The sequence below is a fragment of the Seriola dumerili genome, unplaced genomic scaffold (assembly GCF_002260705.1).
Source record: "Seriola dumerili isolate Sdu_G_001 unplaced genomic scaffold, Sdu_1.0 BDQW01000110.1, whole genome shotgun sequence".
Taxonomy (NCBI): Eukaryota; Metazoa; Chordata; class Actinopteri; order Carangiformes; family Carangidae; genus Seriola; species Seriola dumerili.
The window spans coordinates 6,043,609-6,059,451 of NW_019174365.1; the positions used below are offsets into that span (position 1 = coordinate 6,043,609).

The 15,843-nt window shown below is 40.9% G+C and overlaps 3 protein-coding genes across 4 annotated transcripts; 1 reads left to right on the plus strand and 2 right to left on the minus strand.

The window, feature by feature from the left end:
* The first annotated feature begins 330 nt into the window (after positions 1–330).
* LOC111223112 (activity-dependent neuroprotector homeobox protein 2-like) lies at positions 331–7,641 on the plus strand. Its single transcript, XM_022747140.1, has 5 exons — positions 331–562; positions 1,397–1,518; positions 3,094–3,198; positions 3,484–5,508; positions 5,545–7,641. The coding sequence occupies exons 2-5, from the start codon at positions 1,411–1,413 to the stop codon at positions 6,316–6,318; spliced, it is 3,012 nt and encodes a 1,003-aa protein (XP_022602861.1). The 5' UTR covers positions 331–562; positions 1,397–1,410; the 3' UTR covers positions 6,319–7,641.
* A 24-nt stretch (positions 7,642–7,665) lies between these two features.
* On the minus strand, positions 7,666–10,157 carry LOC111223418 (gamma-glutamylcyclotransferase-like). 2 transcript variants are annotated; one of them, XM_022747556.1, is made up of 5 exons: positions 10,050–10,157; positions 9,739–9,878; positions 8,703–8,848; positions 8,472–8,604; positions 7,666–8,337 (listed from the first exon to the last, which is right to left on the minus strand). In XM_022747556.1, the coding sequence occupies exons 1-5, from the start codon at positions 10,081–10,083 to the stop codon at positions 8,212–8,214; spliced, it is 579 nt and encodes a 192-aa protein (XP_022603277.1). In that variant the 5' UTR covers positions 10,084–10,157; the 3' UTR covers positions 7,666–8,211. The 2 variants fall into 2 exon arrangements, with proteins under 2 accessions (XP_022603277.1, XP_022603276.1); XM_022747555.1 differs by having other exon boundaries at positions 10,038–10,157.
* A 711-nt stretch (positions 10,158–10,868) lies between these two features.
* Positions 10,869–13,860, minus strand: snrpd1 (small nuclear ribonucleoprotein D1 polypeptide). Its single transcript, XM_022747382.1, has 4 exons — positions 13,745–13,860; positions 13,041–13,117; positions 12,105–12,296; positions 10,869–11,088 (listed from the first exon to the last, which is right to left on the minus strand). Exons 1-4 carry the CDS (start codon positions 13,756–13,758, stop codon positions 11,012–11,014), a joined length of 360 nt encoding a protein of 119 aa, XP_022603103.1. The 5' UTR covers positions 13,759–13,860; the 3' UTR covers positions 10,869–11,011.
* Positions 13,861–15,843: the final 1,983 nt, after the last annotated feature.

Consider the following 15,843-nt stretch of genomic DNA (forward strand, 5'->3'; position numbering starts at 1 on the left):
TCATTGGTTAGCCTTAGTCATGTACCACGTGACTACCAGTGGGGGTCGCTTTGGCCACGCCCCCACACCTAGCTATGTGTTGTAGAAGCCAAAATTCAATTAACAAGTAAGTTATTCCATGAAATTCAAAAAGTGAATAATGGAATGTGTCACCTGGACACTCAGGAACGGTGGCTGACAGTCGTGATAAGAGAATAAAAAGTTATTCAGTTTTTAGGGTGAGACGTCTCCCATTGGTCAGTTTTTGCAGTATGCAAATAAGGACAGCTACGTCAGATCCTGAACTTGAGCGCCATATTTTTCCTCAATAGGGGAAGAAAGGGACAAAAGCGGACCAAAAATAATTTATCTGCGGAGGGGGTTCGTAAACACCACCTTTCGTATTGTGCTGCGTTCTTCCTACAGCGGTGTATGTAGACACGGGATGCTTCTGGGATAAGTGTATGTGTGCAGCACTAGCAGCGGACGCAGCTTGTCGACACACACAGTTGCGGGCCGGTGGAAGTGGAAAACGTCGGAGGCGGCAACGCAACAACTAACGTTAACTGGAAAATCAGACAGGGTAAATATCTGTGGGGAGGCTGAGGGCATCCTCAAGTAGGAGGAAGCGGCGTGGCCGGCTTAGGGACCCGACTCGTCGCTGCGAGCAGGAAACCAGGGGCTATAGGACGAGCCCAGTGTGGGCAGCACGCATACACTACAGTGTTAGCATGTATGGTGACTTGTCTGGAGGGACAGGTTAGAGTTAGTGGGTGATTTAATCCAAATACACAGTTTTAGCAAGCTAAAGATAAAGTTTTCGTCTCACTCGTCAGTGAATTGCAATTGTTCATGTATGTTCATGTAGAGGCTTAACATGTGAGATACTCAAAGTGAAATCAGCTGTTGCACAGTAACTGTTGTTTTGAACTGCACTGCCATGATGCGCATACAGGCATTATATCCATGTAACGTTACAGCCATGCTGTGATTTCTTTTTGAAAGGAAAGTATCGTCAAGTCCAGGGATGTTATCTTTATGCTGCACTTTACTATTTTTCTACTCCAAGGTGACTACAGTATATTCATAAGGTCTTTTTTGTCATTTAGTATGACTTGGCACACCTTATGCATTTAATAACTTTATATCTTAACAGAATTAGATGATAGGTTAATTGAAATCCATGCTGGCTTATTGGTATATACACTGCACATAAACTAACACATAAACTGACCACAGCTAATTTGTATTACTTGTGTCTGCCTTTTCCATTGTTTTCAATATTTGCCATTTTCTCTTTGAAATAGTAGTTACTGTCATATACATTTGAATGTGTCTATAAATACGTAAAGATTTAGTAAAATTATTTTTGTCTGTCTTAATGCTGCATAACATTACAATTAATTTCTTTTATTAGGTTTGCAAGGTATAATGTATCAGGTTCCAGTGGGAAATATTGACAAGATCAGAAAGGCACGCAAGGCGGTGAAAAACATCCTTAGTGAGATTGGCCTGGAAGACTGCCAAAACCTGCTGAAGGTATGTTTTATCATGGAAAATAAGTGAAGACATCATTAAGATTTGGGTCTGACGTGTGGCTAGTATGTAAGTGTAATTAACAGTACTCATAAGCCAGACTCTGTATTATTTGTTTATGATTGCCTATGTTTTTTTTCTTTTACACAAAAGCACTATGCTCATTTTGTTGCATATACACACCCTTGTGGTGCTTTATATCTATCATCAGTGCTTCTGTGCGAATGTTTCCACTCTGTGCTTGGGGATCCAATGCTAATCTCCCACCCATCATTACACTAAAAGTCTAACCTGACACATTTAGGTTTACAGTTCATCAGTCTAATCTTGTAAAACAGAGGAAATACATGTTAGTTTTTATATGTCAGTTAACTATAAAGGAAGTTAGGTTTTGTAAACTGATAGTTACTAGACATTTAATACTGATTTAGGGGATAACATCAGTCATTTTTCAAGACTTTGTTGATTTGTAATGTCGTCTATTAATGCAGTCAACACTATAGCAACCGCAGCAGTACCCACCTCACAGTTTCAAAATTATATAATTCAGTTTATGGTGAATAATGTTTGTTAAATTTGGGGTATGGTCATTTAAATACAGCCATTATAAAACACATTAAATCAGATTTGAATTTGATATGTTGATGGTCACATTAAAAGAAAGCTTTTCAGAGGGTTTTTTCTTTGGTTGTTATGGCAACTAGGAGGGGGTTGAGCGATATGATGTCATGTCTACTGTCAGAGATTTTCTGTGGTATTGGGCTAATGTGAATAATGTTGGAAATTCATGAGCAGACCTGCTTTATGGAAATATTGTATTGTTTCAATGTGATGATTGAATGATGATAGCTTGATTTGTCAGATATTTTTGATTTTGATTTTTATGCATATTTTATCCCAACCCCCCACCCAAACAAATGGTCCGTTGTTCATGGTGGTGCATATTTTGTTTGGACAGATTAAGATCACAATGTGATTTGAGTTTTGACACAGTGTCTCTATTTCTCAATTACACTGCATCTGTGAGTGCATAGGTTTGACACACAGGTGAAGATCAATTTTTGTGACTTAATACACATTTTCAGTGAAGCACTTTGCTTTTTACTCCACCATCCTTATCTGATGGCTGCTGCTAGCAGCTTTTGCTTTCATTTTACAATTTGACTTGTGAAATAATCACTCAGACGCCAGGTACATCCAGATAAAACTAATGCAGTCTACTGTCATTGCTATGTGGTAAATGGGAGGAGAAAATAATAGAAACACTTCTCAGTTTAACACAATGCAACTCAACACCCAGCAATAAATACGAATCGGCTCCTCTTGAAAACTGAACATTATACCCTTCATGAAGGGAGGATTTACTGCACGTCAGCTGTATTAGACTGCATTTAGTTTTAGCTAGGTGTACCTAATAAACTGGCAACTGCATATATAGTTATGCAGTGCTTCATGTATATTTTACTGCTAATCTTTTTTTCTCAGACACACCTTTTGAATGTAGAACATAGACATGTTTTACATTGTACTGTTACTTATATTTATGGATTGTTTGTTTGCTTATTGTTTACTGTGCAGGATCTCAATGAAAAGTCTGAGAAAAACCCAGATGAAGACGAGGCCTTTCATGATACTGAATGGGTTGATTTCACAGATGGATACAGTACAAGACAACAGAAAAAGGTGAATATGACACTCGGCCCCTGTTAAGAACTTTTGATAATGAACAAAAAATATCAACAAAAACATATTATTAGCTAGTTTGAGTAATTGATAAATAAGAGTGACCTGTTAGGAACCACATACCTTTCTTGTAGATTCCAATGCCCTATTAAAAAGAAGAGTCATTCATTGTTTAAGATGAGTAGTTTGGTGGGGATGTTATATTCTCTGTATAAACCATGTACAAATGTTAATTTGATTGACTGAAATAACTGACTTTTTTTTCTTTTTCCTCTTTCTATCCAGTGGCCTTATCGGTCTCGATCTCTGTGTTGTAACCTGTGCAAATACTCTTCACACAACATCTACAACTTCAGGAGTCACGTCTCTCGCTGCCATGGATATGTTCAGTCATTCTGTGCGCTGGCGCCCTGCTCTCAATGCCTCTTTGTCAGCCACCCCAAGATTGTCAAGAAGCACATGCTGTTCTTCCATGCCAAACTTGCCTTGCCAAGCACCCATATACAGTCACAGAGGGAAGCGTCTTTACCCACCCATCGCGGAAATGAGAGGTACCAGTGTCGAAGATGTGGATTTCCAACCTCTTCTATCTTTGCGATGAAGAAGCACATTATTCTGAAACACCTGGACAGTTTGGCAGAACAGTATATAGGTTACAGATTACATCTTCAAGGGACTACATCTGTAAAGATCTACTGCTGCAAAGTATGCAAGGTGAACGCTGGAAATCTAGACCAAATGTTGCATCACATGCTGGTTGAGCCATCTCACTATTCAGTCAGCACACAAGTGCAGAGCATGATTCATGAAAACAAAAACTACACCATTAAACCAACACCCAATGGGAATGGCGTGTTTGTGACCTTCCCAAGTATCGCTCCTAAACCACAGCAACCTCAAATGTTCAACAGTAAGTCCTTGGTTTTACCAAGTAATGGCCAACCTCCTGGAACTGTGGTGACATTACAGCAGCTACAAGGAACTACAAACAGTACTACTCTAATATGTGCCCCGGGAACCAACCAAGCTTTTCTGCCCCCTCAAGCATCAGCGCTAGTGCAGCTAGCTAGTGCTGAGGCTAAAGGTTTGCTTCAGCCTGGTGCCACGATAGCCCTTCGAAGTACTTTGCCCCAAGGGCCGTCTATGGTCCAGCTACCGACTGTGTCTAATGTGTCTTTGAAAAAGGCACCAGTGGCTCTAGCCCCTGCCCCACCACAGCAGACTCCACAAACGCAGCAGATCCTTGTTCCATCAGGACTACAGGCCAATATGACAGCTGGAACTGGGGCTGTACCTAAGCCTGCTGTGGTTACACAAAATGCATCAACAAACCAAATCACCCTACAAGGTACCATGCTGACTTCACAGTCTCTGCTGAGTCACCTGATCCCAACTGGCAACAGGGTGAATGGCATGCCCACATACACTTTTGCTCCACTGCAAGTAGCAATGCCTGTCTCTCAAAGCACAAGTACCCCTCTCAAGACTGTTGAGCAAACAAGTAACTCCTTACCACAAACTAAGAAATGGATTACCTGTCCCCTCTGCAATGAACTTTTCCCTTCCAATGTCTTTGACATGCATACAGAGGTTGCCCACCAGACAAAATCTGCTACATCCAAGTCAGAAAGTGTGGCTGCACGAGCAGCCTTCCTAAAGAAAATGCCAGACAAAACTGTCAAATGCCTAACGTGCAAAATTCTTCTGTCAGAAAAGAGTGTCTTCCAACACCTGCTGCATGGGCTGAATTGCTTATACTGCTCTGCTTTGTTTTTTTCAATCAAACAGCTTGCTGAGCATGTAAAGCAGCACAATCCCACAAGCAAAGCATACTGTGATTTCCTAAGGCAGAAGTACAGGGTCTACTCAAAAGGTGTTGGCGGAATCCTGTTCCCTTACTTTGACGTCAACACCACTGCACCAAAAGAGGTCCTCGGAGACACAGAGGTCAATCTTGCTCTGGTCACAAATTCCCTCGACCTGATCTTCTTTAAGTTGCAGCCCAGCAGCCAGCCAGAAATCTGTCCAGCACCTGTGAAAGTCAACAGTGCGTACTGCCCCTTCTGTGATGAAAAGTTTCAGAATGAATCCAAACACCTACAGCACCTGAAACAGAAACACTTTGTAGCACCTACCATTCATGCCATCCTCAAGACAGAGGCATTCAAGTGCATATACTGCAATGGAGTGTACACAGGAAAGGTTACCCAGCAGGCTGTGATGCTTCACATTCAGCGATGCCGTTGTTCACCAAAACAACCACCGCCAACCAAACCTACAGCACTGCCACCACCACCGCCACCGCCACCACAGCCACCACCACAGCCACCGCCACCACCACAACCACAACCACAACCACAACCACAACATCAACCACAACATCAACCACAACATCAACCACAACCACAGCAGCCTCCAAAACCGGCTCAGCAGCTCATTCAGCCATCCGGACTCTACTTTCTTCAAGTGCCACAAGGGCTGACTATGAAACCGACTTTAGCTCCAGCGCGTGTGATTCCAGCTCCACCCAGGGCAGAGCCTCTAGAAACAGAAGCAGAGCTGCAGTCCAAGAAGAGACTTGAGGCTGCATTGAGGCAGGTCATTGAGGCCAACAAACGAGAACGAGAACAAAGGGCAGCCATACGCAAGAAGCGAGAGCAGGAGAAGTTGCCCCCGCCGGAGCCTGAGATTCAGAGCGAACCCCCAGTGAAGCTGGTTTTGGAGCCTACCCCGGTTGAGCGCCGCTGCAACGAGGAGCGCAGAGACTTCATATCTAAATACTTCAACCTGAACCCCTACGCGACCAAAGCCGAGACTGACGAGCTGTGCAGGAGGCTGTCACTCACCAAGGCAGAGCTGGCAGCCCTCTTCAGCAAGAAGCGCAGCAAGTGCATGAAGAGTCTCAAGAGGAACACGACTGCCATTCTCCTCGGCTTCAACATGACTGAACTGAGCAAACTTAAGCACAACCTTGCCGTCCCAGAACAGCAGCCTGCCGATCCCACAGAGCAGCCGCCCGCCGATACAACAGAGCAGATGGGAAACAGTGAGGATGGACCAGAACCTATGGATCACAGTGGAAATGACAAAGTTACAGAGGAAGTGGAGCAGATGGAATGAGTTCAGAAATATTTGAAAATGTAATAATCTGAAAACAGCAAATAATTAAAATGCAGGTGTCCCTGATTAAAAACAGAACAAAACCCAGATACTGTAATGATGGCCTTTTGTGTTAACAGTCACTGGAGAAGTTTATCATGTAGTGGATACAGTGTATTACCAACATACACCTGTACCTGAGGGCAATTTCTTAATGTAGCCTTCATTAATAGTGCTTCATTTGACTTCAGTATGTTGTCAGTGGCTCTTGTCCTAATTTCCACATAAATGCAGAGCCATCTTGTGATGCTCCCTAATATATATAATATATAATACATAATAATTAAGATTATGGTGTAGACTGTTGAGCTGCAACAGCATTTAGCTGGTTACAATCTCTCATTCTCCCGTGGCTACTGACTTCAACATAAGCACTCGTTTGTGCCCAGTAGCTCCTCTTTTGCACCCTTTATTTAAGCCCTTTTGTACAAAATTGTTTTTTTCATTTCTTGTCTGCAAATATCAAGACTTTGGTGCACACCTCAATATGGAGTTGAGTTATTATATTATGCTTTCCTTCACAAACAAATTTTTTTTTTTTTTTTTTTACATATTTGGACCTATTTCTGTCATGTGCACGGCTTCATTATTTTGTTTTCTCACTCTTGTTTTTTGTTTTGTTTTTCTCTGTATTGAAACAGTTAAAGGGGAAATGTCTCCTGCTCACCAGCTACCAAAAATCGTTTAGGTGGATGTTCATCTTGCAGTTTTGAAGCCAAATTCTTAAGAATGTATAAATGTTTGAGCTATGAAGTTGCTGGAATCCCAGAATTCATGAGCACTTGGTTATTATAAAGCTCCAACCATGTTGCTTGCATGAGCCTTTGTTTTGTTGTCAGATAAAATTTTAATTTGTGCCATCGTGAAGTCTACATATTTGCATAGACTTGTGGAAATTAGACCTATAAACCTAGAGATTCAGCAAAACATAAAATGTGTTATTGGGTGTTGATTCTGTCACCATACATCTTCTGTTCTCCTGACTGCTGTTTTTTGTACTATACTTACATTTTCTATAATTCCTAGAGGATCAAAAATGTTGGGAGAGGTAAAAATTCTGTCTAAGACCACTGTGTTGTTAATAATAAAGTGGTTTCCTTTTACGTAAATGATTCATTCAGTTTTATTTTCATCTCTTAATAAACTAAATAGAATTTTTAATCAAGCTGTGTTAAAGCACTCCAAGGTATGTTTCTTTAATATGTAACTGACCTTGAAAATCGTTCAACACTTGAGTTGATGCGTAATTCCTTTATCAGCAGGAACAGAACAGTTAACGTCATAATAAAGGCAATGGAAGGCTAACAATGGTTTTTCATCTGTTTAATATTCCCCTGAGAAATGCTGGAGTTAAACACCACCACATACATTTTGGTCTTCCATTGTGATGGCTTTAAAATTAAATACGTTTGTCAAGATAGTTCAAAAATTAACTGCTCAAAAACATAAAATAGTGTTGGGGCTGGCCAAATGTCTCATTGCTAAGAGCATGCATTATTAATTTCCTGCCACATACTGGTTCTACTTTACCTAGGAAACAATAATTTGACAAAGAAAATCTTAAGGTCCACTTACTAGCTTTTTCCACCCTATGTTAACTGAGACTTACAGTCTTCATCATTAATATTTCATTATTATCATTTAATTACTCCACTATTAAATACTTTACTATTTCATATGACAGGATGAAGGTCATAATGAAGACAAAGAAATTCAGTTGAAAGCCCCACAAACTGTGAGGAAGTGGACATTGAGACCACAAGGTTCTCAGAACAGCTACTAAGTGGACCATGAGGTGAGGCTGTTTTTGGTCAACTGGTGTTTCAAACTTCAAGAATAAACTTTTATTGAACTCTATTTCATAGATGATCGGATTTGATCAAGGATTGAGGGCCCACTGTAGTTGTTGGTTTGAATGACCTCCAGTCTCTTCAGGTACTCCACTGGGAGGCCGTTCTGCTCTGCACCCAGACACACCACCTAATTCAAAACGCAGAGACACGTTGATGAACATCTAGATTAAGTCACAAAAATACTGGATTGGTCATTTATTGCATAGTATGGCTTTTAAGTACAGTGAATTGTCTCTGGACCAGTGTTTTGTGTGCACACACTTGTTTGTACTGAGGAGAGGGTGCACACGCGTGGAAATTGTTCATCTGATAAGTCCTGCAGAGAATCAGTCCTTTGTCAGTGTCCACTGGAACCTCCAGGGGTGAGTACATTCCCAGGTTCACCCCTTCCTGGCTGAGGACACATGGAGAAGAAACATGCAGCCTCAGTTAGCATGACCAATATTAACTTCTGAACTGAATTACAGCTGTGTTTTGATGTGTGTGTCTCACTTGTCAAGGCTTGTGAGGTTTTCATTGCTCAAAGTCCAGATTACCCCCCACACTTCTGCGCCTGGACAGAACTCAATGGTGGCCACCCCACCATGCCAAGCGTTTTCCACATGTTGCTCCCACAGGCCAAAGTTCAACTCATAGTCCTGTGTGCGCGCGCGCGCGCGCGCACACACACACACACACACACACACACACACACACACACACACACACACACACACACACACACACAGAAAGGCTTTTATTCCACTGATGTAAAGAGGGGTGCTATGTTTGTGTTTGCAGCAGTGTCTGTTAGCTATTGGTCGTCACAAGGTCGGGTCATAGACCCTGTTGTTGCAGCCGGTAAGCAACACTCGCGTCAGTGGAGTGGACCAATATCTAAAATTAATACTAATGATGATTTACATACTGGGACACAGTGAAGTGAATCATCAGGTCATTAACCGACAACACGAAGCGTTAAGTATATGTGTTGTTTCTATGGTTACCCGCCGTTGCGCACTGATTTAGAACAGCAGTTAAATTGTAACCCGGGTTATTTGAGTTCTCCCGAGTTAAATGGGCACCTGTCAACCAACTGAAATCATCTATGGTCATTATGTAACGACTATTAGCTGGGACGTAACCGGGCTATAGTTCACCAACAAAACATTGGTGAACTACGTTTAATATTCCCTCGGTGACATTTATGGTACATTTCCAGCCGTTAAGCTAATGAATGCGTGGTAGGCAATGCTGCGTTCAGGTCCCGTCGGTTTAATCTGTCGTCGGTTGTGATCTTAATTTACAAGCGTATACCGTCGGACAGGCGAGCGTAGGCTACTTAATACAATTAATGAATAGTTAATAAATAACGATTGGTGTCAGATTGCGTGTCAGGCATTGCACAAATTGGAGGTTTCAGAGTAGAAGATAACGTTACACAAAAGTCGTTCGTCACCACTTGGGTATGTGCTAATTTCCACACGACATGAACGCCATATCGATTAAAAGGGGAAACTACACAATAAAGCTGCTCTACTCTAGTTACCTTCAGTCGACCGGTGGTGCAAAATGATGCAGAGGGGTTTGTCAGTTGCAGTCTTTCCTTCAACAAGTTGCTCCCAAAAGCAAAATACATGAAGCGGCCACTGGCAACACCAGACATTTTTGAGATGGCCACGCTGGTTCCTGTCGACAGAACGAGACATAAGAGCAAAGCTAACACCAGCTATTTACAGGGGCGTCGGTAGACCGAAGCCTTTGTCCTGAGGTTACGTCTTCGTCTCGTCGCTACCGGAGCAGAGACTCGTCAATCGGTTAAAACAGTAAGTGAATGGTGTCTCTTACCGCCAGCCCTACCTTCGTTTGAAAGCAAAAAAGACCGGACATTCATCGGCACTGTTCCATAACCTGCCCACAATAACGGAGCCCTAACATCCGTATACACAGTATGAAGCAATATAGAGGTTATGACTCTGTGTTTAATGTTTATGTTGTATTTTTTTTTTTTTTTTTTTTAAATTTACTTAGGGTTCAAATGCTGCTCTTTAGCAGCCTCTTCTGGAAGTCTGGTGAGGGAACACCCCTTCTAACTCACGTCAATGAAAAACCGAAATGCCCCTATCTACCCTAGAGGCAGGCCAATTTAATTGACTGGTTCTATCCACAGGAACGTACAATCTGAGTGTTCACAAAAACTAATCTTGGTCACAAGTCTCTCAGGGCAACTGCGGGTACATTTGACTAGCTGCAGTTAGAGCAGAGGAATAAGCAGTTTAGATATTTTACGATGTTATAACATGTTTAAAATACAAACATCAGTGAATAAATGTCTGTTTCTATTAAGGTTCTACGATTCATTCCTATTAATTATAATACATATGCACATATCAAGTTCTAGGATTCTATCCATTTTGACCACTGTCACCAGTTACCTTTTTATGTTTTTACCATTTCATTGCACAGCTATGACTTCGCACAAATTTGTGATCATCCCTTTGGCAAACTATGGGACATTTCTAATTGCATTTCTCATGGGAACTTGAGAAAACATTTCCATGCAGACACTTGATTAAACCATGTAATGAAAACATAATGCAGGAAAAAGCATATTGACTGGAAAACAAATAACCCAGTCAACATTGATGCAATAACACACATAGTCAAGTTTATCCTCTTCAAAAGGAGCATTTTAATGTACAAAATAAGAAAAAAACAAAAATAAAGAAAACACTGAAATTCACAAAACCATTTCCTCTGAGAAAAAAAAAGAATCCTGTACAAACAGCTGGGTGGTGAGAAAAAACTGTACGGTCAGGTGATCATCTCCTTGGACCACCCCGACCTCGTCCCCGTCCTCTGCCACGCCCTCGTCCTCTGCCTCGTCCCCGGCCAGCCACTGCAAAGAGACACACAGTCAGCACGTTTATCACAAACATTTACCAGCAGATTGAGCAAAAAACTTTAGAGGTGTGGGCCATTCAACATTTAAACCACAACAACAAAGTAAAAAAATTCCCAATATCTTCTAACAACTGTGCAGAAAGATGCTAGAGACAGATCTGCACAACTTGTCCTAAATCTTTAATCTTGGTTAATTTCTTTACGCGATTAGTATCATTAGCTTCTACTTTGCAACACCACTGCTTCACAGAACTGATGGCATTAATGTTAGTCACTTTTCGGTATATGCAAACTCATATTGGCAATGAAAGTGAGAAAACAATTTGCACAAATCTAGCATTCAAAATATCAACATTTGTGCTCAGTTAAAAAAAAAAAGAAAAAAAAAAAAAAAAGAGGATTTTTCCTGTACAGTTGATATAAAAGTTCTAATTCTTGTTCAGGGTTTGTACCACCTTCACACTGACAACCAAAGTGTATATAACCTGCAGCCAGATCAGACTTGGCCCCTCCTAGAACATACATGTGCTAAAACAGGCACAACTACTAAATAAACCTCACTAAATGTAGGGGTTGTTAATGCATTAACAACCTATAAACTTGCTTAAACAAAAGGGTTTGAATTGATATTGAAAAGATATTTCCATGATAGCCCAGTGAAACTCAAGTAAGCATAGTTTACATTTTCCCTCTACAGCTTATTGCTGAAGTCTCAGTCCACCTAAAGGTTCCTTGATAAAAAAAGTGAATGCTACCTGTTACTGGAAGAGGTCACATTTCAATTTCGTTTTTGTTTCAAACTGATTGCACAGCGTGACACTATTACACCTATACAGCATAATCGTAGTGAAGCAACTCTGACACATCAGAAACATCACACCATAAATTAAGAGAAAAAAGGATTATGTATTGTTTGCCGGCACAATAGTCTCCACAACACAAAAAGACACAAGCCTGGTGTGCCCTGATCATCACAGTTTTATCAGCCTTTGTCAATTCTTCCACACTCACCGGCTTCCCTCTTCTTGGACTTGATCTTTGGTTCGATATCAACCAGCAAGGTGTCCAGTGGGAGGCTGTCCGGTAGGATGAAGTAGCGAATATTGTTGCCACGGATACTAAGTGACTCCAGCTGAGTGGGCTCCCTGTTTTTCAGGGTCATTTTCACCGCCTTCAGGTGAGTGTTCATGCTTACATCAACACCTAAACAGGAAATAACAGAGGGATGAAAAACATGAAAACAAACACAGATGACCCACCCAATCTACTTCACAAGGGAACAAACCGCGTGATGTCCAACTAATCTAGCTAAATTTGTAAACACTTATTGTGTTCACACTAAGCCACTGCTTTCAAAAACTCTCCAGCCTTGCGTTTTACTGTGAGCAGGTAAAACTGAACTTCTGGAAAGCAGTGACATCAGCCTGAACGGGGGCTGTGTGGCAGTAAACCCAAAAGACAAAAGGTTTGTCACATCAGACCCTTCCTATGGTCATTCATTTTAATTAAAATGATAAAAAATACAATAAAACAACTTCACAATTATAAAATAGTGATGATGATGATGTAGCAGCACCCAAGTCACCTGGTTACAAAATGGCAGCAATGATCACAGGAAGGGAATGACCAGTTTTAACCAGCAGAGACATGGCAGAGTAACTGGACTGTGTCTGTCTCACTCCTTCCCTAATGTTTGCCCTGATGCAGTTTTATTGTTCTGGTGCTTTAGTGTGGACAGAGGTCTTTACCAAACATAACCTGAAAACTCTAGTGAGAATGCACACAGAAAAATGATCTGGCAAATGCACGCTTTTACAACAACAGCACTGCAAACAATGGGCTCCAATAAGATCATTAATTTGAATCAACACCCCTCTTAGACAGTTTCAACAACTGAACATTACAACACTGAAGGGAAAAGGATTTGTAGCTCCAATGGGCTCTTACCTGTGATGGTGCCATGGACCTGGGTGCCATTCTTCAGTTCGATGGTAACCGTCTCATGGCTGAGCTTCATCAAAAACCTTAAAAGGTACCATTGAGCAAAATTACAGTGTGAACACAGTGATATCTGAACTCAACCGTATAAAGCATGGTGTAACTTGTAGTTAGCCTGGGTTAGCTATTCGCTGTGGAGCTTATAGCACCAAAACAAAAGCACTTGTGTAGCGCGGCCTACGCTTTACATGCACGAACAACTTTCTTGCTACGATTAGTTTTTTTTTTCTTTTTTAAAAAGGCATTTCTCGGTAAGGTTTTAAACGAACTAAACTTTAAATTAGGTTTGGAGTAGCTAAAGAGAGACGGGGCCTACGAGTAATTTAACGTCGGTGTGGATACGTTAATTCGAGCTAGTTAGCAATCAGTTCGGCTCTAATACCTGAACGGCTTTACAGCTAAATCCACTGCTCAAAAATTAATAAAAACCCCACGTGTGTGTATGAATGCTTATTTGTACATAATGCATGTGTGTAGAGTTGTTACAAAGCCTGGAGCTCGGTCATTGTATCGCCGACCAGCCTCCATTCATTTCGCTTCCCGCCTCATCACCGTCTCTCCGTAAATATCTTAATCCATCCGGCGGCGTCGCTTTGTTTTCATCATATATCATCACAGCACTCGACAAACAAAGTGATTTCACGTCCACATACCTGACTAGTTTCATGATGGTGACGGACTGCAGATACAAATCCTCCACCAGAGAGAAAAAATTACAGCGCTCAAGTGAAAACACAGGCCGCTGTCGTACGGTTCACGTCGCGGTGTCACGACGTCACGTAATCTGTGACACAGCGAAGAAGAGACGTTACATGCGACCACATCGCCAACTACCGGTGGAGGGAGGGACAGATCAAGGGAAGTTTCAACTTTTCTTTCTTGAACTAATATATTTTTAGTTTAGTGAAACACAGGAAGAATTTTTTTGTCCTACCAAACATTTTTCTTCACAGGTTTAAAATTACATCTGTGTAGTTATTCTGTTACAGCCATTTTGGCATTGTCTTCATGCAAAAAGTTTAAGGAAATATATTATCGGATTCATAAATGAGAAAATGTGCTTTCTGGTTTCGATGATCCTGACAAAAATAAGCAAAAAGAAATGTATCTTACTATTTCAGTCATTATATAGGCAAACTACCACATCCACAAATCTAAATATACAATATAATATTATCTTTATTTTCATTACTTATTAATCAAACCAACATTATCTTATATTTAAACAATAAAAAAAAGCCATGATTTGTTTTTAAATACATCCTCCTTGTCTGGAATTCAGCCATCATTCATTTTATTAAGGTCCAACAACATGCTCTTTGTTAGTTTAGGAATGAAATGCACTGATGAAACTTTGAATGCGGCACCACTACACCCAGGTCTGTTTGTACCTGCTGGAAATGTAGACATATTGTAGAGTAATATTCAGTAAAGCTGTGCTGCTACACCAACCACACTCTTACTGCATCTCTGGAGACCTGTATGATTTCAAGTTTGAAGTTTGTGATGGAAATCCCAATACAGAATTTGACAAAGTTAGAGATAGATGCATGTTGGCTGGGGTTGTTGTATTTTCCAGTGGCTGCCAGCAGAGGCTATTTAAGCCTGAGGATTGAGGATTTTCCCATTATGGTATTGACTGGTAGAGTACCCTTTTCACTAGCAGAGGTACTGTCCTGCAGCCACAGCACTAACACATTTTGAATGAATAACACTTCATTTGACTTGGCAGTATTAGCAATCAACAGCTCAATATTTAAATAATGATCAAGTTGTGTCTGACCCACAACGGGGTTTAATCCTGAATGTCATTGCCCCAGCAGTGTTTAAACAAGTTACTGCAGGATATTTAAATATTTAAAAAACATGACGTTTACTTGATAATTTCTGGCAAGTTGTTGAAAACTAGTGAGAAGTGGAAACTGACTGTCAACTGAACAAATCTTAAATGTAAAATATATGATGCTCTAGTGATCATAGGGATCAGGGGACAGGAAAAAGGGACGTGAAGCAGCCTGTTCTGCTTTTTCGGATTTTCATTGAAGGCACTTTTGAAATAACTGTCACAAAGCACTTACACAGAACTCATAGCGACACACTTTCAGTTCTTTTTATTGAGAGTAAACTTTGCACTGACACTTTCATTTACAGTTTTGGCCACACATCAAACCTCTCTTATGGACCGACTGGGAATGTATCAAGTATAATCTATGAGAGTGCAATTTCATTCTTTTGAATTGTGAAGTTGTTGGTTGAGGGATTGTTAAAATATAAACATTATATATGAAGTGCAAAATGGCACAGGGCCATTCCCTTGATGCCATAAATCCAATTCTTTTAATTGAGAAAACAAAAAAGAGAAAATAATAATAAAAGCGGCACTCACCAGTCCTCCACACCTTGCCTGACAGCACTGAATTAGTGCAACACATTAACAGCATGCTTGTGCAAATTAAAAGACCCCAGACTCAGTGCTTCCACTGTTGCACCATGCAACCCAAAAGAAGTGTGTGCAGTCCTGTGGATCAAGCCATTCCTCAGTGAACAGAGTCTGAAACTTTGTGGGGCGACACCAGCTGCCCTCACATCTCAGCAGGCTTTATGAAATGTCTTCGTCAGCACCTACAACCTGTCCAGCACCTTTGCAGTCTTATGTTCAATACGGAGAGGAAAGGGTGTAATTTCAGGGTTTTATCACTTCCTCTAAAGTCAAGGTCATTTCTGTGGAGTACTTCATCACTTCACTTTAAAC

What these genes read in the sequence shown, in the direction of transcription:
- snrpd1 (XM_022747382.1), bottom strand. An exon ending in GGTCCATGGCACCATCACAG is followed by an intron (nt 12,297 to 13,040) that starts GTAAGAGCCCAT and finishes TTTCCTGTTTAG; the next exon opens with GTGTTGATGTAAGCATGAAC. An exon ending in GTCCAAGAAGAGGGAAGCCG is followed by an intron (nt 11,089 to 12,104) that starts GTGAGTGTGGAA and finishes GTCTCTTTGCAG; the next exon opens with TGGCTGGCCGGGGACGAGGC.
- LOC111223418 (XM_022747555.1), bottom strand. Translation starts at nt 10,083, where the DNA reads ATGAATGTCCGGTCTTTTTTGCTTTCAAACGAAGGTAGGGCTGGCG. An exon ending in GCACCACCGGTCGACTGAAG is followed by an intron (nt 8,849 to 9,738) that starts GTAACTAGAGTA and finishes GCGCGCACACAG; the next exon opens with GACTATGAGTTGAACTTTGG. An exon ending in CCTCTCCTCAGTACAAACAA is followed by an intron (nt 8,338 to 8,471) that starts GTGTGTGCACAC and finishes GTTTTGAATTAG; the next exon opens with GTGGTGTGTCTGGGTGCAGA.
- LOC111223112 (XM_022747140.1), top strand. Translation starts at nt 1,411, where the DNA reads ATGTATCAGGTTCCAGTGGGAAATATTGACAAGATCAGAAAGGCACGC. An exon ending in ACTGCCAAAACCTGCTGAAG is followed by an intron (nt 1,519 to 3,093) that starts GTATGTTTTATC and finishes TTTACTGTGCAG; the next exon opens with GATCTCAATGAAAAGTCTGA. An exon ending in CACCACCGCCACCGCCACCA is followed by an intron (nt 5,509 to 5,544) that starts CAGCCACCACCA and finishes CCACCACAACCA; the next exon opens with CAACCACAACCACAACCACA.